Here is a 25713-nt window from a genome sequence, read left to right on the forward strand (position 1 = left end):
AAGTAGTCAGCAGCCAATTGAATTAGGATCGTCACAACTCAATTCAGGGACATTGCTGTAACAGCTTATTGGGAGGGAAGGACATAAAATTCCTCAGTAATTTTTACCGAATTTCCCAATTTACTGGAGATCTGGAGAGTATTCCCTGAAATTAGCCATTTTTCCAAAGGTTTTTTCGCAAACTTACGTCCCTAAATGGCGTTTAAGAGCAATTTTGAATGGAATAATCTTTTTGAATAATGATGTACCATAATTGTTTTCAGTTCGAAGTAATTTATAAGAGGAGAAGATGTTAGAGGGTGTGGTCAAAATAAAACACAAATAAGTTGATGTAACTTAATTTAATCGTGATTTAATTGATTAATTGATCGTTGATTTAATCGTGCCAACGTTTCGGCTAGAGTTTCTAGCGTTCATCAGGGCTAAGAACAGAACAAGATAACAACCAATGAATATAAAAAATAAAAAACAAAATATAAACAGAATGACATAAAGTGAATAATTTTACAGAATGGAATTAATAAAATGAAGTGATGAGAGAAGTGGGAAATAAAATGTATACATAGGTAATTGAATAAGTAGGTAAAATAACATAATTAAGGAAATAAAAATAAAAATGAAGTTATATAATTAATATTTATTAATAATTTAAAACTTGAAATATGGAAAGAAAAAGAAAATATATGTAACCATAATAATTGATAAAGAGGCAAAATATAAATAAAGTTTAAGAAAAGAAATGAATAGAAGAAAAAAAAATTATTTTGAAAACAACAATTATAATATATGGCGAACATAACTAATAACGTGGGTAAGGAAAATTGAGAAAAGAAGGGGTGGTGTAAAATAAAGATAGGGAAAAAAAAAAAGAGAATTTCAACCCTCCTCTCTCATCGGTAATGACGAACGATGTGCCTGAAAGAGATGTGCATTAAAAAACCTTGGAAGCTCAAAATAAGGAAAGCTTTATTTAAGATGAAAAAAATCTAAGTTGTGTGTAGGCAATACCTGTTATCATCTGGGATAACAAGTGAAGTGAATTGAATTGCGTAACAGTACGACCTCGTTAAATACCGAAAGCTTTGCGACCTTCAAAGGCCTTTTTAGTTGCTTATCATCAATAAAAATATAAGAGTTATCTGCATGTCAAAAGTAAGTTACATAAGTATGATGTGTGATAACGAGTTGTGATAAGCAAGTTATATTTCTGTTACATGTAGGTTAAACATAAAATATTAAAAAAGTCAAAATCTTTTAGTTAGTGAAACGGCAATAGATTTTTTTTTTTAACTACACGGAAATTACAAATTATACATGATATTATGAAACTATTACTTCGAGTAAACCATAAAACATATTTGTAATCGTAAAGATATTTATATCTTATTAATTACTAAACTTTATAAACGGCTGTAATTTACCTGGCTGTAATGTAAAAACTCACCTGATTCAACGATTATTGGTAATAACTGTGATTCAGATTGATAATCACAATGAGTCACTCTTTTTATTGAACCCGAGTACCGAGAAAAGAAAATACTCAGGTTTACAGGTAATGCAATTATCAGACACTTAGTTTAAAATAGTTCACCGAAATATTAAACATCAAATATTAATAGTTGCTAGAATGAGAGAATACTACTCGGAGGGTGGTGATCAATCTGAACGTCGATCTTTGGTTTTACATTCACTCCGACTGTGTCGGACCTACTCAAGTACTTGTAACAATTGAAGGCGTAAAAACAAAATAAAATGCAGTTTTATGACGCACCTATACCTATTTTAACTAGTTCATTCACTCTGCTCCCAAAATGAGTTTAATGTATACTTTTTTTACATGCTCATATACAAATAGGGCTGTATATACATGTAAATAAACTCATAATATTACAAATTGCTGAGAGTAAATGCAATAATAACTTTTTGAGGAAAAGTGCCATTAATTTAATTTTGATAATAAAAACAGTGAAGATGCTGCTGCTGAAAAGCAACAGGAGGAAATTTAATTATTAAATCAACGTCAACATTATCAAACTTGACAAGAAATTCGTTTGATGATAAAATTCTTATGATCCCTTAAAACACTTAAATACATGATCTCGTCAAATAACCAAATACTTCTATCATTAGTACATATTAGTATTAGTTGTCTTAATACTAGTTCATGAATGCAAAAGTTTTGTTTTAAATAGTGGCGGTAAAATTGGCACCTTTGTGCAGATAAAAGTTTGCGCATGGGCGTAAACCACCTGGCTATCTAAAATATTGATTATTTTCTTCCTCTCATGGTTAATAAGGCTAGTCTTTCTAATATTTAATTTAATTTTATACTGTTTCCATCGACCTGGCAGCTGAACGAAAAAAAACAGAAACCACCTCAACTAATAACTCTATAACTTACATTACCTTAATTTAAAATTTAAAAATGTTTGTATTAAATATTCCTCTCCTTTAAATGCTAGATTTTCTACTATAGGTTAAGTTTGAAAGGTGTGAAAATTGCAACAGATGTTTTTTTTTCTTCGCAAGGCCCCCGGGCGAAGATTACGTCACTCTTGCTTGTTAGTAGGTGAAAGCTGCCATCGTACCCTCAGTTACCGTGTGTTGGGACGTCCAAGTTAGCTTAGTGGAATGGGATATACCTTAATTCTCCAGTCTCTCAGTTCGTAGTCGAAACAATAATATCTTTTCTACATACAGACCACTTTTTAGATTATCTTAAGGCCTTTCAAGATGTTGACGTTATCGAGATTAGGTGTTATCGGCAACCTTTCGAGGTAATTTTTTTTCTTGATAAGCATTATCTATTAATGGATTGTGTATTGACTCCCCGAAGATAAGATGATTTGATTTGTTTGTAAATAATCTAAATTTTAAATGCAAATATGTCAATACAGCAACATAAATAAAAAAATTCAATCTTCAAAAAAAAAATCAATGTTTTCATTCATTAACAATAAGGTTGTTACTCATAAGCCCATTAATAAATATTCCTACTTTTAAAAACCTTGCAATTGCCTTTGTTTATTAATTCAAACTACTTCAAATTTCACTCAACTTATTTTAGATTAGCCACAAGATGCGCTTCATCAGTAGTTCAAGAACCGAAAATTGATGATTTTACTGTTAAAAATGAACCCGTTTTAAGTAAGTTTTTTTTTAAATATTACTGTTATGAACCTATTTTATGCTTTTGTAAATTTTTTATTTGATGCTTGTTACTTTAGCCTATTTACCCGGTAGCCAGGAGAGGAGTGAAATTGAAGAAGCATTAAAAAAAACTGCTTCGAACTGTGAAGATGTTCCTATTATTATTGGAGGAAAAGAATATCGTACCTCTGAAGTTAGGTACCAGGTTATGGTAAGCACCTATTTAGATGTTAATGCATGAATATTAATCTGAAGATAAACTTTATTGACAATTAAAATAGATGTTATTCTTCAATTATACCCGTAGCTATACAATATTTGTAATAATTTATAACCTCTTCTCAATAAATTTACTGTATGGATGAAATAGCTGTTAAATAATAATTTATTATGGAGGTCAAGGTAGACATTCTGATTAACTTTTACCTAAATTTTGATACAATATTTGTATATTGGTTCATGGTGGTATTTTAGATATCTATTTTAAGTTGATTTATTAATAAGTAATATTAGTTCATGCCAGTTTTTGTCATCACTGTTAGGATTCTCTAATCTTCTAATTTAATGTCATGATCTATTTGTAATTGAAAACTGTCTATTTTGTATTCTATCCATTAGTTCACTAACCTAAATTTGTAAGTTAATTGGAGAATTTTTGTTCAGATGTTTAGTAGTCCTTACTTCACTTAACCTACTTCAATAATAAATATTGTTCATATTTATAGTTCAATTTTGAAATAAAATATCCTTTCCTTTTCTTGGCTGTAAGCCAAATAACACTTTGGCTAGCCCTCTTCGTATTTTATTTCGGTATTTGTGGTAGTTAGAAATGTGGATATTTTTAACTACTATGTAATATGAAGGTATATAAAGAAATTAATTAAAGGAAGCTGAAGAAATAATAAAAATATAATTAAAGATATTAGTTTTTTACATGCACTATTGAGTAGATAGTAAGAACTATAATTTTCCTTTATATCATCTATTCAATAGTACTTGCTAATAAAAAGAAAATAAATATTATTTGTTTATTTACAACACCCACCAACATGTATAAGTCTAATTAGGTAGTGTTGGTAATGGTGTATTCATCTTGTGTTTACAAATTAAACTATTGACCATTTAAAAAAAAAAAAACAATAACTATTTCAAATAATCACCGGTGTTATGGTGTATTTTATTCACTACATATGAGTAAATAAATATCCATCCATAAGTTAATAAATATCCATACAAATATTTAAAAAAAATATGTATCAATATAAATCATCAGATAGGTGAAAATGTTTGAAATAATTTTGAGAATTACGTAAAAGCAAGTACTGCAAATTATTTTCTCAACATTGTTTTTAATTTTCTTAAGTAACTAGTGAATTGGAAATGTGTAATTCCCAATTAGCTCTCAGAATTATTGAATATTTTTACATAAGGTACAGAGTATATTCATATTTAATAGCTTTGTTCCCATAATAAGTTAGTACTGGGGTTATGACCGTGGTTTCTTTTATCAGTTATTTTGTTACTAAAAACATGGCTTCTTTTTTAATAAAACTTAAATATAAACTGTAAAGAAAGTGGACCAATAAAAAAAAGTACATCAATGTCTTATGAACTTCTAGTTTATCACATAAAATATTTACTAATTACTTCAAGGTAAACGTATGGCCATCAAAAAATTAGATATTACTCATGACATTAAGATTTAAGTTTTTTCTCTTCAATGAATTAGTATTTTTATATGATGAATAGAATATGGTCCGGGTGCGGTCAAAAAATGCGGTTTTTGACCGCACCCGGACCATATTCCATTCATCTATACACACGGTCAATCAATAATCTTCTAGTATTTTTATAGTTTGTATAAAAGCAACAAATTGTGTTCAGATATTCACTATTTAGTATATATTTTAGAGCCTTTGAAAATGGAACTATATTAAGTTATTAATAATTAATAAATAATTTTAATTAAATGTAAAGTTTAAAACTAGTTTGTTCTGTTTTGAAGTATGTGTATCTTGCTAATCATTAAATTTAATTTATTACATTATTTACACTTTTTCTTGTTACAAAAAAGAGTATTTTAAACATTTAATGATCACATAGAAAATGACTGATTTTGGCACTTGTTAGATTGACCATTATTTTATAATTATGAGGAATGACATCATAGTTATTAAAAAATTTCATTGTTGGTTTTGTTAAAATATATTTTTACAAATCATTTTTAGTTTTTGAAACGTGGAAATAATTTTTAAAAATATATACTAAAACATGTTATTTTTAAAAATCATTAATGATTTAAATATATTAACTTTGTTTTTACAAAGTCTGTTGATTTTAAATAATTCAGTTTGGTGATGATTAAATACATAATATGTTCTAACAAATAAATTTTATTATATATTTAGAAAAAGAATTATTAAAGTCTATTTTAATTTTCAATATAATATAGTATTTAATGAATTTCAATTTTTAAATGATACTTACAAAAGTTGTCTTTTTCAGCCTCATAATCATCAGAAGAAGATAGCGAAGTTCTACTACGCGACACCAGTAAGTAGTTCAGTTTTTACCTTGTTGATTTTTCCCATATTTGTGTTAGCATACAACATTGTTGTTGTATGAATTTGCAGGAGCTTGTACAGAAGGCAATTACCTCTGCTGTCGAAGCTCAAAGGAAATGGGACCTCGTTCCGCTGAAAGAGAGGATTAACATATGGCTTAGAGCAGCAGACATGATGGCAACGAAGTATCGGCAAACTCTAAATGCTTCAACGATGCTTGGCCAAGCAAAAACTGTCATCCAAGCCGAGATTGACTCTGCTGCGGAACTTATCGACTTTATCAGGCAAATCACACTTTCTCACATTCTAATCGTCGTATGTCGTTCCTTATCCGTTTTTAATTGTACTTAGATTTTTTTATTTATTAACATTTAATATAGTGTGCGTAACATCTACTTAGAATAAATATTAAAAAGAAATCTCTTCAAGAAAGGTGTAAATATATTTTATTTGATCGGTATTTTTTTAGGGGCGCTTGAACTATATTTGGGTGAGTTTATTCCAGATTTTTTTATTAGTGCTTAAATATACATTTTGAGGTCAGTTTGCATTTATGATTTTGGCCATAATATGTTTTTATTCGTACTTTTTGGACAAATTATATTTTATCACTTATAAATGAATTTATATATTAGGCATTTCTTTTATTCTCTAGAGCAGGGGTTTGCAGCTTTCACTTAATATGAGATATGTTGGGTTTTCAGCATTTTCATGTGATCATTTGGAATAGCATAGTTTCCAGTGGGCTGTATGTTCAATGCTATTTTATCTTTTATGTTTTTATTTCAAATAAAAATAAATATACGTATTTAATATATTTATCGTTAGAGAAAGCAATGTAAAAAACATTTATGGAAAATCCCAAAATGTAAATTTTTATATAATTTCTTGTTTGATATAAACGGAAGTTCTTAGTATTTAATTATTAACCCCAGATGTTTGTAACTTAACTCATAATTTATTTAACTTTAACATTTTGAAGTCTCTTAAAAAACTTTTGAAGCATTAAATTTAATGACCAAATGTAGAAAAAAAAATTATGTGGTCATTATTTCTTTACAGTGGCAAATAAGGTCTACACAAATAACTACTATTTACAATTTTCAGTATAAATTATTTTATTTTTGATTGAAAGTCAATAGTCTGGATTTACAGCTCCATACAGGACCTAAGGCTTAGTAGTGTATTTATTTCTTTACTCTATCACCATCTTAAGTCAAATATTTTTTTTCTAGATTCAAGAATGCCATTGGGATTGTATGACATAAATTGTCAGATCACATCAAACCCATTTGTTTTGATTTGCTGACCCCTGCATAAGAGAATTTGTGACTAAGATAGTTTTTTTTTTGTTTTTTTCAAGTTCATTTCAAATATTCCATGCAGAAAGCTTTGTTTTGTCATTTATAGATTTCCAGACATATTTCCTCCCCTTTATACTAATGTTAAAAATAGCTTTTATAACAAAATAGATTCACTAAAGCTGTATTGTGTGCTGCTGCTACTTGGTTATGTTAAATGTTTAGAGTTAGTTATTGTTTTTATCTTTAAATTGAGTTCTGTTTTATTTTTACCAATTGAGCATTGTGCCTTTTAACGCTGCAAAGCTGTTTAGCAGGGGAAGGTTAAACAGAGCTTTCCTATGCCGTTTTAGAATATGAAAGTTATTTAATTGTTTCAAATCTATATTTTTTAAATGCTTCAAAATTTATGATTCATTGTCAGTGATCGCATGTAATTAATTTTAGTAGTATTAGTTATAACCACCCCCGTTATAGGTTTTCATATTTTATATCTAACTCAGGAAGTTATTAAAGAAAATTATTATTCTAGAAAAGCTCTTTGTAATTTTTGTTCAGTTTATCTTGTCATAACTTTTTTAGTTATTTAATTAAATGGTACCAAATTGATAGATAATTATTCTCAGTTTATCAGAATAGTGTTTATATATTTTTTGTTTATTTAAATCTTTTTTACTATCATTAGATATGTCTTACATGATTAATGAAGTCAATATTCTATTTGGTTGTTCTTATTTAATGTTCTTATTTGCCGTCTTGATATTTTTATTTTATTTTGGGACACTGTCCCAGCTGTAAATTTAGATGTATCATTAAGAGTTTCCTTAATTTCTCATCAGTTTTGCCTTTCCAAGATAGTTGCTATTTTTCATGTTTAGATGTCTGGCAATAGAGTTGCATTTTCTTTAGTAATAACCCTCTTGTAGTTGTTTGTTGTTTTTATTAATCAATTTAATTGATGCTCTTCATGCCAATTTAATGTAATTTCAAATTTCCGACTACTCAATTTTTTTCTTGACATAACCAAAAAAAAAAATTATATCTTGTATAGAACAAAAAAAAAAACTTGAAAGAGATTTAACTCCTCAACATTTCAGAGTTGAAAATTTTTGAGTGATGCTAAAAATGTTTTTTTTACGTGTATATTTATTCTTTTAGAAGTTTATTTATTATATTTAGAAGAATATTTATTTTTGTGGTAAAAAAACTTTTTCCAGGAAATAATAAGCTGATATATCGCATATACCAGCACCTGTTCTGAAAATTTAAATGTATGAACTTGTAGTCAGTCTCTAGTATTTATAGTTTACCACAACTGTTTAAGTGAGTTTTGTTATCCCCATTAAAAAATAAATAAATAAATAAATATCTGTACCTCAACAACCCATGTTGGGTCGGGGATTCAGTACTTTGCAAAGAAGTAATGTGACTAAACCAACTGTTGTACAAGGAGGTGATTTGGTCAGAATCTGCCAGATTTTATCCAATTAAGGGTACCCAATTTAAGAGGCTGGGTTGGCCCCAGAAAGGCTTCAGAACCCACAGGAGTTGACTCACAGCTACAGTGTAACAGAAAACAATTTCCTGCCCGGCCGGATTCGAACTCGGGTCCTTGGATTTAGTAGCCACGTGCTTTACCCCATGGCTAACATGCTCCCATCCCCATTAATTGTTGATAGTAATTAATAAAACATTTAAATTCCTCATTTCCGATAAGTTTTTTATAATAAAGAGATGTTTTATATTCTTAGAAATGTATTTATTTATAATTCTAATACTTTTTGAACATATGTGAACTTTATTGCAATGAAATTGATATTGAAAGTTGCATTAAAATTATTTACAATGTATATTAATAATAAAAATATTTGGACTAATTTTTTATTCACAAAGTTAAAGTAATTAGAATTGAATTACAACTGAACTACATATTTATTTATTTATATGTTAAATTATTTGCTACTACTAAATTATATATTTAAATTAAATTACTACAACATATAGTAAAATTAAATTACAACTAATTTATAAATTTAAATTAAAATGAAAAAAACTTGGATAATTTATTTGAGGCCTTAAATAAAAAAAAAAAAAAAAAACTTTTTTTACACCTTCAAATAGTCTTTAAATTAGAATATTTGTCAAGTCAAAGATGCCAAAATGTGTGTCTTTAAACCTTCTCTCCCTGGTTATGTAATGCTCCATTATTTTTTGTACAGTATTTTTATATGATCAATATATTTTAAAACATCAAGATGCATATAATTTTGATTGTAATATATTCATAAAATATGATCCAGTTCTATTTTTGTGCATCAGAATCACTTTTATCTTCTTCATTTTGCTTTAAAATATCTCTAGTACTTGAAGGCAGTTCCTGCTTGTTTTGTTACTTGTTGATTTTTTAAACTCATTTAAGTTATCACTCAAAATTTTTGTCTAAATATCTTTATAATCACTGCTTGTGAAACTTCACAAAACTGTAGTAAAATTATCATTAATTGATTTTTTTTTTTGGTTTCTCAAAATGGTTATCATTGAATTGAATGAACTAAATTCTGTAGTAATTGTTTATATAGTAAATTCCAAGTTAGTTGGTAGGAATTTATACCTAGTTAATAAAATATAGGTATATATAGGAATATAGGTGCATATATTAACGGGTGTATGGATGTACTCCATAATTATTTTATGAATATGTATAAATAATAACTGATTAAAGTTTTTAAAACTTTATATATAATTCTCCATGTTTTTATGGAATCTGCACCATTGTTACATTTTGTCTGACAATAATGGTTTTATGTACAATCTATCCTTTTGCTTGCTTTGGATCGAGTTTTAAGATTTTTTTCATACAATTGCTAACACATTAATCCTTAAATTTGGGTATGCTTCGGCTAAAATCAGCCATTTTTTTCTGTTAATGAATAGTTTTAGTACTAGATCATCATGAGATAAAATAATTTCTTCCAAAAGCATTTAAATCAACTGTTTTTGGTATAAATTACTTTACCTTTTCATAATCTTGTATTGAAGCTGTTAATTAAATGTTAGAAAATGGATTTGAATGGTTTCAGAATTCTATGCCTCATTTGTTTTGTTTTTTTAACATAATTTTAAATTCCAAAATTTAAATATTGAGTTTGATTATGAGACTAATTTTAGGAGGTATAATGATCTAAATTTGCTCAGTAATTTTTATATTTTATATACTGAAAAAGTTTTTAGTTATATATTGGTCAGTTAGTTATATATTAGTAGTTATAAAGATTTCTTGTAGTTTAATTTAATAATAATATAGTTACTTATCCTCTGAGTATGTTTTAACGTGCATAATATCACTATCTTTTACTGTAAGTTTTTTTTTTTCGGTTATTTTATAATTCAATTATTAAATAATTATAATAAATAAGCTAGTATCATTAATGAATTACATTGGATTGTTTTTCTTTATTATCATTTTTTTCACAGGTTGAACGCTTATTTTGCGAAGGAGGCAGTGAAGTACCAGCCTATCAGCCCTGAACCGAAATCAACAATTAATTGGCACAGGTATCGAGGCCTCGATGGCTTCATCGCAGCTGTATCTCCGTTCAATTTCACTGCGATCGGTGGTAACTTAGCTTACACTCCTGCTTTAATGGTAAGTTCATCACGATAAATAATTTAATTTGGTTGATAAAATTTAAATATTTAGTCCATCTTATATATTTAGTTTTTGTTTAATATTATAATAGGAAATAGTTAAAAAAAATATACATATCTTTAATCTAGTTTATGAAATTATGTTCTGTTGTTTTGTGTTGTTACTCAAGCTGTGATACCTCGTAACTCAGAAACAAATTCAATAACAATTAAAAAAAAAAATCTTAAAGTTAGAAAAAGTTATATAGGTATTTTAGAAAATTATATGGTCACTATGAGATGTCTCTGATGATGTGTTCATTTTTTATTATGGTTTTTAAGTATAAAAATTCCCATTTTTACTAGTAAAACTAATAACTAAAACAAAATGTGTTTAAATATGTTATTTGCTTGAACGTTAATTCATTTCAGTTATAAATTTTCAAATATTAATTTTGAATAATATAAGAATAAAAAAAATGTATGTTCCTCAGTTTGATTGCATTGTAATAAGTTAAATTTTACGACTATGGTTTTCAGTAACACTGATTCAAACAAAGCACTAACAAAACTTCTTTTTATACTGAATTTGTTTATTTATTTTTTAAATTCAAGTTAATCTTGGTTCAGTTCGCTGACCATGATTCTCTCTCCGCCATTTTTAATAAAGAATGATGCATTAATTATTTTCATAGGGATGTGCTACCCTATGGAAACCTTCCGATACAGCTCTGTTGTCGAACTACAATATTTACAAAATCATGACAGAAGCTGGTGTACCACCTGGAGTCGTTAATTTTATACCTGCAGATGGCCCAGTCTTCGGGGATAACATAACAGCATCACCAAATCTGGCTGGTATCAATTTTACTGGATCTGTTCCGTAAGTTTTTTTTTTTTATCTTTAATTAATATATAGATTATAAATGTAATGATAGCAACAATGGATAAGCCATCATTTTATTTATGCTAAGTGAAAATTTTCATAGATATTGTAATGCATCTTTGTTTATTCCTATCAAATCTTACTGCAACTGTTATATTATAATTAGATCACAAGAATATGTCAGGCCGAGGATGAACTTAGTTGAAACTAATGTACCCTTCCTACAAATAGATTTATTGGCCACTAGGTTAACTATTACTCCCTATTAAATAAATAATAGTTCCAATATATGATTATTACTAACCATTTATTATGTTTTTATCTGCCTGAATTAATATATTTCTAAGCTGTACCAACATGTTTGCCGTTTGCTCCAAATACAGAATACATATAAAAGTTTGGTAAACAAAGGAAAGTAAAAAAAATCAGTATCCACATGCTTGTATGTTCCAAAAAGGGCCAAACATGGTAGGACATGGGACATTATTGGCTTTTTCCTTTGATTTACACTATAAAGGAACAAAATAAAAAAAGGTGAAATGAAAAGAGTTGGGCACAAATTCAAACCAGCTTGTGCCAACAAATCCAAATAATAAACCAACTTGTACCAACAAATCCAAATAATAAACCAACTTGTGCCAACAAATCCAAATAATAAACCAACTTGTGCCAACAAATCCAAATAATAAACCTTTAAGGCGGATCCACATGTTGGCCGCTCACCATGAATCGGAGGCTTGTACAAATGCTCAGTAAACAAAGAGCGGACCATCCACATGTCAGTGTTATTCAGAGAGGCAAGCATGGTGGACGTACAAGAGGTTTCAGCTATTGATCTGGGATTATATTATTTTTATTACAAAAGAAGAAAATGAAAGGAAATTAAATATAAATAAATAAGATTAAATATAAAACTTATCATAAAAAGTACCAAACACCTTTTATCTTCTAGCAGCTCTCAGTTGCAACTAGACAAAGAACAATAGTGGAGATGCTACACGAGCGCTCTCACGAACCCCTTTGATCTGTGTCCAAAAAACCGACTCTCAATGGATCGGCAACGAGCTTAGGCCAACTCGTACAAGCCACCCATCCACATGCTCATATCTGAGTTCACCATGGCTTGGCCAACATGTAGAGGCCCCTTTAAATTTCATAGTTAATTTTTTTTTTTAATTTGGATGTAGCGATATTACAATTTTCAACATCAACACACACACACACACACATATATATATATATATATATATATATATATATTTGTTTTGAAGAAATGTTTTTATTAGTGATTGAATGAATATGTTCTGGTTTTCTTTCTGATCCTTAGTATATAAATTTTTTTGATTGCATGCTTTGGTTTTTTTCAACTTGAGTTAAATTTTCCTAGATGTATACTCATCTTTTTCCTCACAAACCCTTTGTAAATAAATAAAATAGGAACTAACCGAAGTTATTTACAGTTACTGGAGTTTAAAAGGAACCATTTTTTCAAATTTCCTATCATAATTTTTTTTTTATGTATTTTATTTAGAAAATTGATACTTATCATTTTTCATTTTAATCTAATTAAATATTAATATGAAAATAATAGAATATATGAGGAACTTCATTTTTATGAGGTCACTTATCAATATAATAAAATTGCTTTGTTAAGTTTTAAATTTCATTTGTTAGAATTGAATTGAACCAATTCATGTCAAAACTGAACCAGGGAATAAGTTAGGTTATAATATTATAATCTTTTCCTAATATTAGCCATGATTTTTGGTTCTTAGGCTAACATTGTATTAATTTACTACATAAAAACATTAGATAATGTACAGCACTAAGCATGAACACGATTCTTGAATAAAAACAAGTTATTTAGTATTCAATCTTTCTTGAAATACAAATAATGACTATATCAAAGTATTTTATTTATCATAAATATATGAAGTGAATTTCTATTTTATGTAATTTATTCTTTTACCATAACAGTTCAATTCTGTAAGGTTAAAGTTAAAAAAATTAGTATATTGTGAATTTTATACAATACAATTCATGAATTATTCTGTTAAAGGACTTTCAATCGGCTGTGGACCCAAGTCGGCCAAAATATCAACAAATACCGCTCTTACCCACGCTTGATAGGTGAATGTGGTGGCAAAAATTATCACTTCGTACATCCATCTGCTGAAGTTGACACTGTTGTTCCTACGACTATTCGATCATCGTTCGAGTTCTGCGGCCAGAAATGTTCGGCTTGTGCGAGAATGTATGTTCCACAGTCTTTGTGGCCCAAGGTACAGAAATAATTTTGTTTTGTTTTTTACCTAAATTTTTTATCCAGCATTTTATTAAACAAATTTACTTACTCTTAAATCTCTTGTCTCCTGCACCCAACAGAAAAAACATATATGTTTATTTATTTCATACTTAATTTATTTATATTTTACAACTTCAAAAATAAATATCAAACCATTTGCAATAAATTTAAGATTATTACTTTATTAATATATTGTATATTATGTTTTATTTGAGATTTGATAATAATTCAAAACATAAACTTAGTTTGATCCATTCCCTCAACTATTGTTATTTTCTCCAACGTTTTAGCCCTTAGGTTATTCAACGAGATGTTAAAATATTCATTTATTTTAATTACATTTTTATCTATCAACACTACTACTATTTTCCCTATGATATGTTAAAATTGATGTATTGAGGTAAATTGACTTGGGCATAATAACCTTTATAGAAAAAAATTTTAACCTGGATACATCAATTTAATGTCTAATAATAAAAATAGAGAATTATTGTTAATAGGTAATATGTGAGTAAAATAGATGAATATTTTGACATCTTCTTCATAATAGCCTAAGGGTTGAAACATTGAAGAGAATGAATCAAATGTTTTTAATGTTTTAAATTATTATTTTATATTTATTTCACATATAAATGCAAATAAGTGCTATTAATTTTGAATTTTAAGTATGTTCTACTCACTTATACATCTTGATTATTAAAATTTGGTAGGGGAAATATTTATATATTTATATTATATTTTTTCTTATAAAATTTTAATTAACAGTTAATGAAATTGTGTATGATATTTTTTTTAATTAATGAAGTTCTTCAATGCTTTGCTTTTTTTAAAATAGTGTTATGTTGTTAACAAATATTTTCCTGATAAATTTTTGGAAATCTATTGTATATTTTTAAGACCTTATTAAATTATTGAAACTTTTAATTTTTTTTTTTTAACTACACAATTTGTATAAAATTTTGAATACAAAATGAACTATACGTTAATGTTAATGTTATATTGTTCTATTGTAGATAAAAGATGGTTTAATAAGCCTGAGGAACAAGCTTAAAGTTGGCGATGTAAACGAATTTGATACTTTCATGTCAGCCGTGATTGATGACAAAGCTTTCCAGAGAATTAAGAGCTATATCGAACATGCTAAAAGTAGCCCTAACCTTGAAGTTATTGGAGGAGGAGGTTACAGTGACAAGTATGTTTTTTTTTTTAGTTTTGGGTTTGTGTATATAGACACATACTCATACTCGTGCGCTGAAATTTAATTACAATTTTACACTTTTTTTGTATCCTGGAAGTTTGAAGTAGAATAAAACTGGATAATTATCCATTTCAACCATTTGTTTGTTGATCTTTTCTTTTTCATGTAACTTATTATCCATTATTTTTTATTAAATTGTCCAATTTATTGTTTGCTGACAACCACTATGAAAGAGATATTGGATAACTGAAGTTCTTAGTGACTTAATATGTTGTGGTGTCGTGTATATGGCTATGATCAATTATATATGTTTTTACTCATCACAAACTGGTCAGTGACTAGTTTTAGTTTAATTTGGGTAGCTCAGTGTGTAAACGTCCTTACTTTTACAGTTTCAGTTGATGGTTTTCTTGCCATTTTCAGGATTGGTTATTTCATCGAGCCAACAATCATTGAATCAAAAGATCCATTAGACAAACTCATGACTGAAGAAATCTTTGGACCAGTGCTTAGTATTTACGTTTATCCAGACAAAGATGTTAACAAAGCTTTAGATTTAGTTGATACATCAACTCCATATGCTCTTACTGGTGCAGTCTTTGCAAAAGATGAGTGAGTAAATAAAATCATATTATTAATATTTTGTTTTATGTATTGTATCATATTGTATACATTGACTTTTTATTAGAAATATAAAATAAATACTTATTATTTTCTTTTTTCTAAACAAATCAGTCAAAATAATCTTTACTAGAGAATGGATAGATGTTAATAATGAAGTTAACTTTTATTATTTAATTTTCTTTAGTCTTGATGTTTTTTTTTCTGATTCAAACCTTTTTGGTTTTAATTAATTATTGTTCATTGTAAGGTATATTTTTGTATTTAGTTGCAGAAATTAAAATAAACTCTACCTTTTTAGGGGCTTCCAAAAAATGGCGCTCAACAGACTGAGGAATTCTGCTGGTAACTATTACATCAACGATAAGTCAACAGGTTCTGTAGTCGGGCAACAGCCATTTGGTGGCTCGAGAATGTCTGGTAAGTTTCTGTCCTTTGCTGATAGATCCTCTATTATATTATTGAAAAGATAAATGTTAAGACAAACAAAAATTAAAGATTGCTTTGATGAAACAGTGAAATTCTCACTAGCTCCTTTTACAGTTACATTATAAACATTATTTATATTTTATATATTGTTTATTTTTATTTCTTTACCAGATCAGCCTGGTGGGTCTTTCATGATTATTATAACAATCAAATGTTCTTTTAACAATTTATAATGTGGGGGTATAGTATCGTGCAAAGGATGCAACAATATACAATATTATAATTATTGAAAAATTTTAAATAATAAAAGTAAATTATTAGAAAAGTAATCATAATCAATAAATTATACTATTGAAGAATGAAAGAAAAAAAAATAACAAACAAAAACAACTAATATTTATAGAAAATATAAAATAAAATTAAAGAAAGGTGTGGCTAAATATAATTTAAAATATGTGAAAATTTATATCAAAATAAACGAAGCAAATTGAAGAAAATAAAAATAAGATGTACAGTGAAAAGTATAAATAAACAAAAATTACAAAAATGGTATTAGACATTTTATGTAAATGGAAATAATAACAAATAAAAAGTAAATAAAAGAGAAATATAATAAAGCAGTACACACTAAAAGACGGAAAGTAAGAATAAAATAAATTTATTGCCTAAGGCCTTTTTGTAATTCTTGTTTATTTTTACTTCACTGTACATCTTATTTTTATTTTCTTTGTTCATTTTTATATAAATTGTCACATTTTTTAAATTATATTTATAAAATTAATTAAATAAATAACTGACTCATATAGTGAAAAAATAATTTGAGTACAAAAGAATGAAAGAAAATAAATAAAAATAGGTAAATACTGAGTTCATAGCAGAATGTCTTGCAATAGTATGGGCTTCAGTCTTGATGAAGTTGGATTTCCTATGTTGTAAGCCACTGTACTTTTAACAATTAGTAGCTGGAAATGGAATTTTGTAAGACGTTTGTTGATGAATTCATTTATTGATTCCAATTGTAGTTCACAATATAATTTAATATTTTTTATAAATCAATGGGCATCTATTGCTATTCTCAGATCTGTAAAAAAGTATAATAAAAGAATTACTTACTTAAATTATATAGCAATGTATTTATTTCATTCTCTGTTTCAATAAATTACAACAAACTATAGCTGCACAAATATTGAATTTAATTACAATGCAAATAGTAATAACCTTGATTTTTTATGTTACCAATTCCCTAAAATTGGTAATAATCTAATAAAGTTAATAAACTTTTTTTTTGTTTATAAAGTAGAAATGATTATATTTTCTTGTTCCATTTCCTTTAGTAAATGATTCCTAATGTTAACGTGGTAATATTAGTCTAGTGAACTTATTTCCACTGTTGTGAAGTTGCATTGATTAGTTAGAAAATAAAAAAAGACCTAGGTCAACCACCGTCTTTCAGACCACTAGTTACTAAAATGCAACAACCATAATGTACTTGAGGTTATTATCACTCATAAACACCAGTGTTTTGTGCTGTGTGGCTGTAGTTCAAAAGTGAAATGTAAGAACTTACGTGCCCATTTCTATGAATATTAACTCCTTACTCTATTTTCAGGTACTAATGACAAAGCTGGTGGACCTCATTACGTCCTAAGATGGGCTTCTCCACAAGCTATCAAGGAGACATTCGTTCCACAAAAAGAATGGGCTTATCCCTACATGAAACAGAAGTAGGGATAGACTATTATAAATTATATACATATATATATATTTGTGTATATACCATTATATGCGTATATACTGTGATAATAGGCACCCAGTATTTATACCAGTATTGTCTTGAGCTCCTAACGGTGCTGGCCTCATTTGTCCACAATTTAGAATTGTTACCACAACACTGTTTTTAAATAGGGAAAGCTTTTAAAGTTATCTCTATTTTATTATTTTTTAAAAGTGTATTTATAATTGTGTAAAATTATTTATGATTTCGAACGGATGTATATGTTGTTACAATTGTTTTCAACATAAAATTCTATTCCATTTGATAGGTATTTTTACTTACACCCCTAATTATATAAATTTTAGGAAAGGAACTAAAGAATAGTCAAGAGTAGGCTCTTTGTATGCTTGTCGGTAGGAGTGGTGTCTTATTGTACGTTAGGTTGTCTCATTTATCTGTCTTTAATTAAACAAATGAACATATGTTTTATGTTATAAAATAACGAATTATTTATTATTTTTGTATTACAATTGGTATTTCTTTCAATTCGCATATTTAGTACAAATTTATCATCCAAATGTAAGTCCTTTTGTGTAAAGAGGGTAATTTGTGTTTTGAACACATGTAATAATTTAAGTAAATACTTTTATTTTAAATATAAGACCTGTAAAAATACATTATTCTAAAACTTCTATGAGTGAGCTGTTATTATCCCCTCCTTTACCTTTTTTTTAATTTGGAATTGTCGACTAATTGTTCTTGAAACTAAATATCATAATTAGTTCAAAAATAAACTAAAAAATTTTTTTCCTTTCTTTTATATCCCAGGCTTATGTCCATTTTATCTTTCTAACTTGTTTTCACTGTTCCACTTCCTTCCTTTTGCTGTTGAATAACCTTTCAGGTATTGGTCCAAACCATGTTAACCTAAATATATACATTTCCCTTTGTGGATGTCGGGATGTTCCTGTTCACTCCCTTCTGTTCTCTCATCCTTTCCTGTTTGGATTTTGTCGCTTCTCCAGAAATTTATTTCAGTATCTTATATTATTTTACAATGACATTAATGGTTTATATTTGTATATGGGTTGTTTTCAAAAAAAGGTCAAATCAGAGATTTTTTTCTAAATGTGGAGAAGATGGTTGGGGATAAGATTAGTGAAGAACTCAAATAAGTAAAAACTTATTAATATTAACTTATTAATACTATTAATATTAACGTTTCAGCCAGAATTTCACACTTCATTTGGGCTTAAAACAAAAAAACAAGATCATTATTATGAATAATCAGATAAATAAATAAATAATAAAATGAATTACAGAATAATTAGACAAAAGAAAATGACAGACAATATAAATTCATAAATAGTATTGAACGCAAATTTAGTCAAAGTACTATAAGAAGATAAAGTCTATATGAGAATAAGTAATATTAAAATAAAGAAAGCGGAAAAAACAAGAAATTGATATACAAATTAAACTTATGAAGAAGTGGGAAAGAAATATATATTTAATTAAAATAACAGGATTAAAGGAATATCCAGAAATTGTTAGTGCGTGCTATATAAAATCTAAATCTCTTCCTAGCACACTACCCCACTCCTGCCGCACTGCGTATGCTAGAAATGACAAGGAAGGGGATTTAGATAAAAGTTAATGAAATCTAGTATTATTGAGATGACCTGATTAGGATCTAACTTTCCCCCATTTTCCCAGAGCAGCTGTATGAAGCGGCACTGACGAGTGGACTTTTTGCTAGTAACATTCCTGACTTACGGAGCTTCTGCCAAATAGCTGTCTGTTTAGAAGCATTTACAGGATGACCTGGGGTGTTTGTGATAGAATTGGTTTTGAAATCACCTGATTAATGCTGCACTCATTATTTTTATTTTTGAAAATCTGACTTGTGGGTTTTTATTATAAAACTATAACTAAAATTATAATATGAGAACTTACTATAGGAGAGGATATAGTTTCATAGGGGAGGCTATTTAAGATCCCCTTACGTTCTGAAAGGAATATAATTAAATAGAAACAAATTTGGTTAGATTATATTGCACGTTTATTTATAAAAAAAACTTAAGGTCATGGATAAAGAGCATCTTCCACAAATTTTGGTAATACAAAAGCAGCTTTGTGGATATCCTTGGTGTAATATTTTAGATTCATTCCTTCCAGATCTTTGTGCTGTGGTTCCCTAAAATTGATTTCCTGAAATTTTTATATTTGATTTAGTTTAGCAATGAAAATGAACCTAAGTAATCACTTTTATTAATAACTAATTTAGCATTGTAGAAATATATCCTAAAAAAGTGGAGAGCATTTTAAATACTCTAATAAAATTTTAACTTATTTAACTACCAAGTGAGTCTTTAGCAAAAACAAGTTTTATTTATTTTTTTCATTATGTGCATTTATATATTATAAAAGTTAATGCTACTGTATTTATAGTCTATAACTAGTTTACGATTTATAGTTCATCTAGTTCATTAGCAACTCACTTGTGATTTGATTCATCTATTTATTTTAATTTGTTGGGAAAATAATAAGCTGATAGGTCAACAAAAACTTGCTATTTTCATTCCAGTTAGGCTTGGTGTATATGAAGTGTTAGCCGAATCAACCATTTTCATTAGTATTTTATTTTTTCAAATTAAACATTTTCTACTATCGATTCTACCATAGGAAATAAAAAAATTGAGTGATTAGAGAATTTATGATATTTATAATATTGCAGTTAATATATATTTTACAAAATTTTATGAAATTGATCCATGTATATTTGTCTAATCATTTTGTTCTTGGATAATCTTACTTCAGACTTACTATGAACTACAAATTTGTTCTCTCATTTTGATGAGAAAAACTGAGCATAAAAAATTTCATCTTTGCTCCAGAAAGGCAAATTAATACAATTTTACATGGTTTATTCTGGGTAGAATTAAATTTTGAGAAAAGTTTAACTTAAAAAAAAAAAAAATTACTATCTGTGAATAGTAAAATGAAAATTAGGTCAAGAGAACAAAGGTTATTTCACCTCGCTCAATATTTAAACTATAAATATTATAATATTTAAACTATGTGGCAAATATTTTGATTTGTCAAATAGTTTAAATTGAAAGAAATATTCACGTGTTATTCATATATATTTTTAAGTATTATTATAGAATATCTTATTCATAAAAAGTATTGATTTTAGGCATGAAGAAGAATTGGAAGTTATTGAACTTGTCCGTAGTCAAAATCCGTGAATGAACTAACATTGAATCTTCTGGATTAATTTATATGATACTAATCAAGACACATTTCAAATAGCTTTGAAGGACAAACATATTCTCAATGGTTGATTTCATTCATATTCCATACTTACTTGAATATAATAATTGTCTACATCCTTAAAACACAATCACGAATTGAATTGTTATAAAACACTGGTTAATTTTCTTTTTTTTTTTTTTAAGATGATAACATTCCTGGTTTCCATTACTTTATTTCATTCAAAGTATTCAAAAAAATTAATGATTACAATTTTATTGTCAATTTTTGTGAAATATATGTTATCCAGTAATTTTTTATATATTTTTAAAAATTTAATAATTGGTTCAGATCTTTCTTGTTATTGCTCTATATTTATCTAATTGTAAATATCATTAAATTTTTTTTCTGTCAGTGTTAACAATAATAATAACAGCTTTCAAGATTCTGTAATTTCCAAGTTGTTGAACCTTTTTTTCTGTGAAATATTGGTCCGGTCAGATGAAATTCCAAATAGACAACAGAAAAAAGGTTTATTATTTGGCTTTATTAATTTTATTGGTTATTTCTTGGTCAATTGTTCTAAAGATAGTCGCTTGTGAGATAGATTGTCTATCATGGGACAAGTGCTTTTTAAGATGGTGGAGAATTCATCAATTGTTTTAAAAAAATTATGATTGGGTATAAAAAAAGTATTTTTTTTTAACCCTAAAAGTACACTGGGAATATTGTTTATATTATCCTCGGATATAACAATGCTTATTGCAGAGTATTTCTGGATCGTTGATTGTCAAAGCCTTAGCGATGTATTCTTTATTGAATACAACAACCTTCAATGGTTACAAGGACTGATCGGTCATAATGATACATTTAGAGGAATCAGTATCCGTTTTAGTGACAGTGTTCCAGGAACTCATAAGAAAGCCTTGTATACAAAAACCCTAATTTTTTGAACTAATCAGACTGATTATGTTCATTATATTTTATAGCAATGTTTTGAAAAGAAAGGGGATTAATTTCCATTCTATGAAATCCTCATGTTTAGTTCTAATACTAGTTTCTGGAAGATTGCTGATTGACCGTGTGTATCAATGAATGGAATATGGTTCGGGTGCGGTCAAATAGTATAGTTGGCTCAAATAAAAATAGTATACTCATTTACTATTTGAGTTTTTTGACCGCACCCAGATCATATTCCATTCATTAATACTGGTTTCTTGAGATATATTCCTTGTAGTATTAGGCTTTCTTCAGAAGAAGAAAATACTCGAGATATATTGGAAGTAATTGATTGTACGAAATTCTTACTTCACATTTACGTGTTTGATTATAATGACCAAATATGCCTAGTCCCTTGGAGGTTGTTATAAACAATACTCGTACTTTATTATTTGTTAACATTCTAGCATTTAGTGCTACAGAAATGATAGCATATGGAAATCTTGCATCAGTGACTCTATTAATTCTTGGATTTATTCTGTTGATTCTATGGCAGAAGTGGAAAACAAAAATATTTGGTATATATTTTAATCACTCTGTCTAATTCTCTTTTTTATATATTCTGTTGGACGGAGCAGTTTGCTTTTGAACAGTACGAGTACTGTTACTACTCAACAGGACTCAGCAGGTAATTGCAATTTTTTTGAGTTGCTCATTGCTTTTCTAATTCAACCCAAAGCATTTCCATCTTTTCTTATTTATTGTGTTATAAGTAATCATTGAATCAAGAGCCATTCTTATTTCTTAGTCATTGGAGTTTAAGTGATACAAAAATGAGTTAAATTAATGTTTACACGTATTTTCTTTGTTTAATCAATGCAGCAATTTTCTGAAGAAAAAAAAAAACACCCTTAAAACTTCACACATATTTTATTCATGAATAGGGTGATGTTTTGGACCTTAAATTGTCCATTTTCAAATCTAATTTCTAAAATAATTCATTAAATTCTGTCAACAATCTTAAAAAAAATATATAAATTACTTTACTATTTTCTTTTTAATAAAAAATTGTAATTAAACAAAGTGACTTATACATATATTTTATAAACATTGTTGACAGTATTTAATGTATTATTTTAGGGATTGGATTTGAAAATGGACAATTTCAATTCACCTAATTTGTGAATAAAATATGTGTCAAGTTTTAGGGGTGTTTTTTTTCTTCCAGAAATTGCTATATCATTGATTTTATAGCCTTAACCCATAGCAAGGATATGGTATATTATTATTTTTAATCTTATTTGCTTTATAATTCTCAAACAAACAGCTGTATAAATTAAAATTTAATGTGTGTAAATTAAATTTAACGGCTATAATATTTGTATTCTTAGTTTGCTTGTAATCGATCAATCAGATCTCAGTGAATGGTTTCTATGATCACAAAACTAGAGTTAAGAAATAGTTTAAATAAAATTTAGGTTCTGTTTATACAAAACTTGGTTTTTTTTATATCTTGTAAATCTTTTTAAGATATGAATCCCGTTTAATGATTATCAGTCATATTTTAAAGTTAAAAATTGATAGGTTGATTACTGATAGAAAATAACTGCATCTAGACTAGTTAATTTAGTCCATTCAATTATATGGATTATAATGTAGATTTACAAAAGAATTACCTTATTTAAACTTCCTAGTACAAAGCCGATTTGCCCAGTTGGATATGTTGGCACACAGGTATAGGCATACGATGCAACTGGAAAAGTTTCTTTGCAAATGTTGTAAGTTTTGCAAACTATATCAAGGTTTGTCCATGGCGTTCCTACTTGCGAGCACACAATACCTCCAGGTTTCAATGCACTTCTCATCAGCTCAAAGTAGTTCTTTTGAAACAAGGGTATAGCTGGTCCTATTGAAGAAAAAATTTATGATGGAAGGTAAAATTAAAAATTATGCATGTGTTTATTCCAATCATTACTGAGTATTTTTTCCATCTCTTATTGAAAGAAAGTTCTTGTAGAAAAATCATAGTAGTTCTTATCATTTATTGTATTTTAATCTTTATAGGATGTCATTTATTTTATTATCAATTCATTGTCTGTTTTACTAAAATGTTAATTAAAATTATATATACAATCTGGTTTGTCATAATTCACAATACGTAAGTTAAAACCTATTGTAAATCAGAATGCAAATGGAAAATTATGATGAACCAGATTGTGTAGATAATTTCAATACCAAAACTTTTAGTAAAAACACAATGAATTAATGTTCAAATAAATGACCTCCTACAAAATAGAGAAAAAAAAAATTAAAAGCATGATGTATTAGTTATGTGCATGACAAATAAATAAATTTGTAATTAAATATTATAGCTTATATGTTTTATAATAATTTATTCTAAATTTTTTAGATATAGATTAATATGGCAATAGCTACTCTTCTCATATATATTTAAAAAAATTTATGTGGCTGTCTAGTCTATCTACATAAAAATCTGTTGAGTAATAACTGTAATTTTCATTGGCATTTTATTTTTATGAAAATTATTGATAATTTGTATTAAACTTCCTCTTTGAAGGGTGATTTATTGAAAATTAAAAAAATGTATTATTTTTCTATTTAGTGCTTGATTTTTGTGAGGATTTTCGATAACTTTATGTCTCTTTCAGTTTTGTATCAAAATTATTGGCTATAATAATTTATTGTTTGGAATAAAAGTATATAATCATGTTGATTTAGTATTTTTAAATTTTTATATAAATACTTGTTACTGAGAACTTATAATAATAACTACTAAAACTAATAACTTAAACTCACTACAATAGATCAAAAAATATTATAATAATTAAAATAAATCAAAAATTATATTGCAATTTTATATTTTCATATAAATAATAATTGAGCTTTTTACTGAGTTATGAATTTAAATAGGTTTTCTACTGGGTAAGATGTGTTTATTATCTAACTAAAATAACCATTGGTGTTAAATTTCGGAATAATCAATTTCATTAATTAATCTGTTATACATAATTACAGTGACTAGTTGATTACCGACTGGGTCTGATGAATCAGTAATGATAACGTCAAATTCTGCTTGATGTCTTTCCATAAATTTGAACCCATCCTCAACGTATAACTTTAGTTTAGGATGTGAAAGTCCAACTGCCATTTTGGGAAGATACTGTTTAGACAAGTCAATGACACGTTGATCAATCTCTACCTGGGAGACCTCTGTCACAGATAGATGTTTACAAACTTCTCTTGCCACACCTCCGTCTCCGCCTCCTACTATCAAGACCTGTGAAATTCAAAAGTTGGAATGAATGTTAATCAAAACTGTCTAGAGATATTTTGTTTTTAAAATAATCATCATTTGTTTAATCAATGGTTAAAAGTAAAATTGAATTAAATATGACTGATATGATTCCTCTCTTTATCAACCAAAAAGTAAGTTGTCTATGAGGTGTTGATTAAATATAACTATAGATAAGCTATTATAATAGGAGTTTGTTTCAATGCCATTTTTTTTTTTTCTTAGAAGCTTAACTTATCTTTTGACTAGTGACGCGGTTGAGAGAGAAGCAGGATCTTCCGGAGTCCTACTCTTTCTCCACAATTGGGGGGAAAAACTCGGTTCGTAGTTCCCCAGGCTGAAGGCTGAATGTAAATATTGTGAATAGGAATGATTGTGCTTTAGATGATATTTTACTTTAAGTTTAAAATT

At 27.5% G+C, this 25713-nt stretch overlaps 2 protein-coding genes across 2 annotated transcripts; one reads left to right on the forward strand and one right to left on the reverse strand.

The window, feature by feature from the left end:
• Window positions 1-2565: 2565 nt before the first annotated feature.
• Window positions 2566-21201, forward strand: P5CDh1 (delta-1-Pyrroline-5-carboxylate dehydrogenase 1). Its single transcript, XM_014420639.3, has 13 exons — window positions 2566-2777; window positions 3068-3147; window positions 3228-3361; window positions 5656-5703; window positions 5784-5998; window positions 10490-10661; window positions 11338-11525; window positions 13588-13810; window positions 14847-15025; window positions 15455-15643; window positions 15954-16072; window positions 17691-17805; window positions 20995-21201. The coding sequence occupies exons 1-13, from the start codon at window positions 2734-2736 to the stop codon at window positions 21044-21046; spliced, it is 1758 nt and encodes a 585-aa protein (XP_014276125.1). The 5' UTR covers window positions 2566-2733; the 3' UTR covers window positions 21047-21201.
• On the reverse strand, window positions 19867-25287 carry SpdS (Spermidine Synthase; the record flags this gene model as incomplete). Its single annotated transcript, XM_067049804.1, is given in 3 exon segments — window positions 19867-20006; window positions 23666-23895; window positions 25041-25287. Coding segments are annotated over 3 exon segments (603 nt in total), but the record flags the coding sequence as incomplete, so codon positions are not given.
• Window positions 25288-25713: the final 426 nt, after the last annotated feature.

Source organism: Halyomorpha halys, unplaced genomic scaffold (assembly GCF_000696795.3).
Source record: "Halyomorpha halys isolate HHAL.00 unplaced genomic scaffold, Hhal_1.1 Scaffold284.1, whole genome shotgun sequence".
Taxonomy (NCBI): Eukaryota; Metazoa; Arthropoda; class Insecta; order Hemiptera; family Pentatomidae; genus Halyomorpha; species Halyomorpha halys.

Bases quoted from the DNA above. Each gene is read 5' to 3' on its own strand.
- P5CDh1 (XM_014420639.3), top strand. From the start codon at position 2,734: ATGTTGACGTTATCGAGATTAGGTGTTATCGGCAACCTTTCGAG. The intron at 5,999-10,489 runs GCAAATCACACT...TTTTTTTCACAG, and splicing joins GAACTTATCGACTTTATCAG to GTTGAACGCTTATTTTGCGA. The intron at 11,526-13,587 runs GTAAGTTTTTTT...ATTCTGTTAAAG, and splicing joins AATTTTACTGGATCTGTTCC to GACTTTCAATCGGCTGTGGA.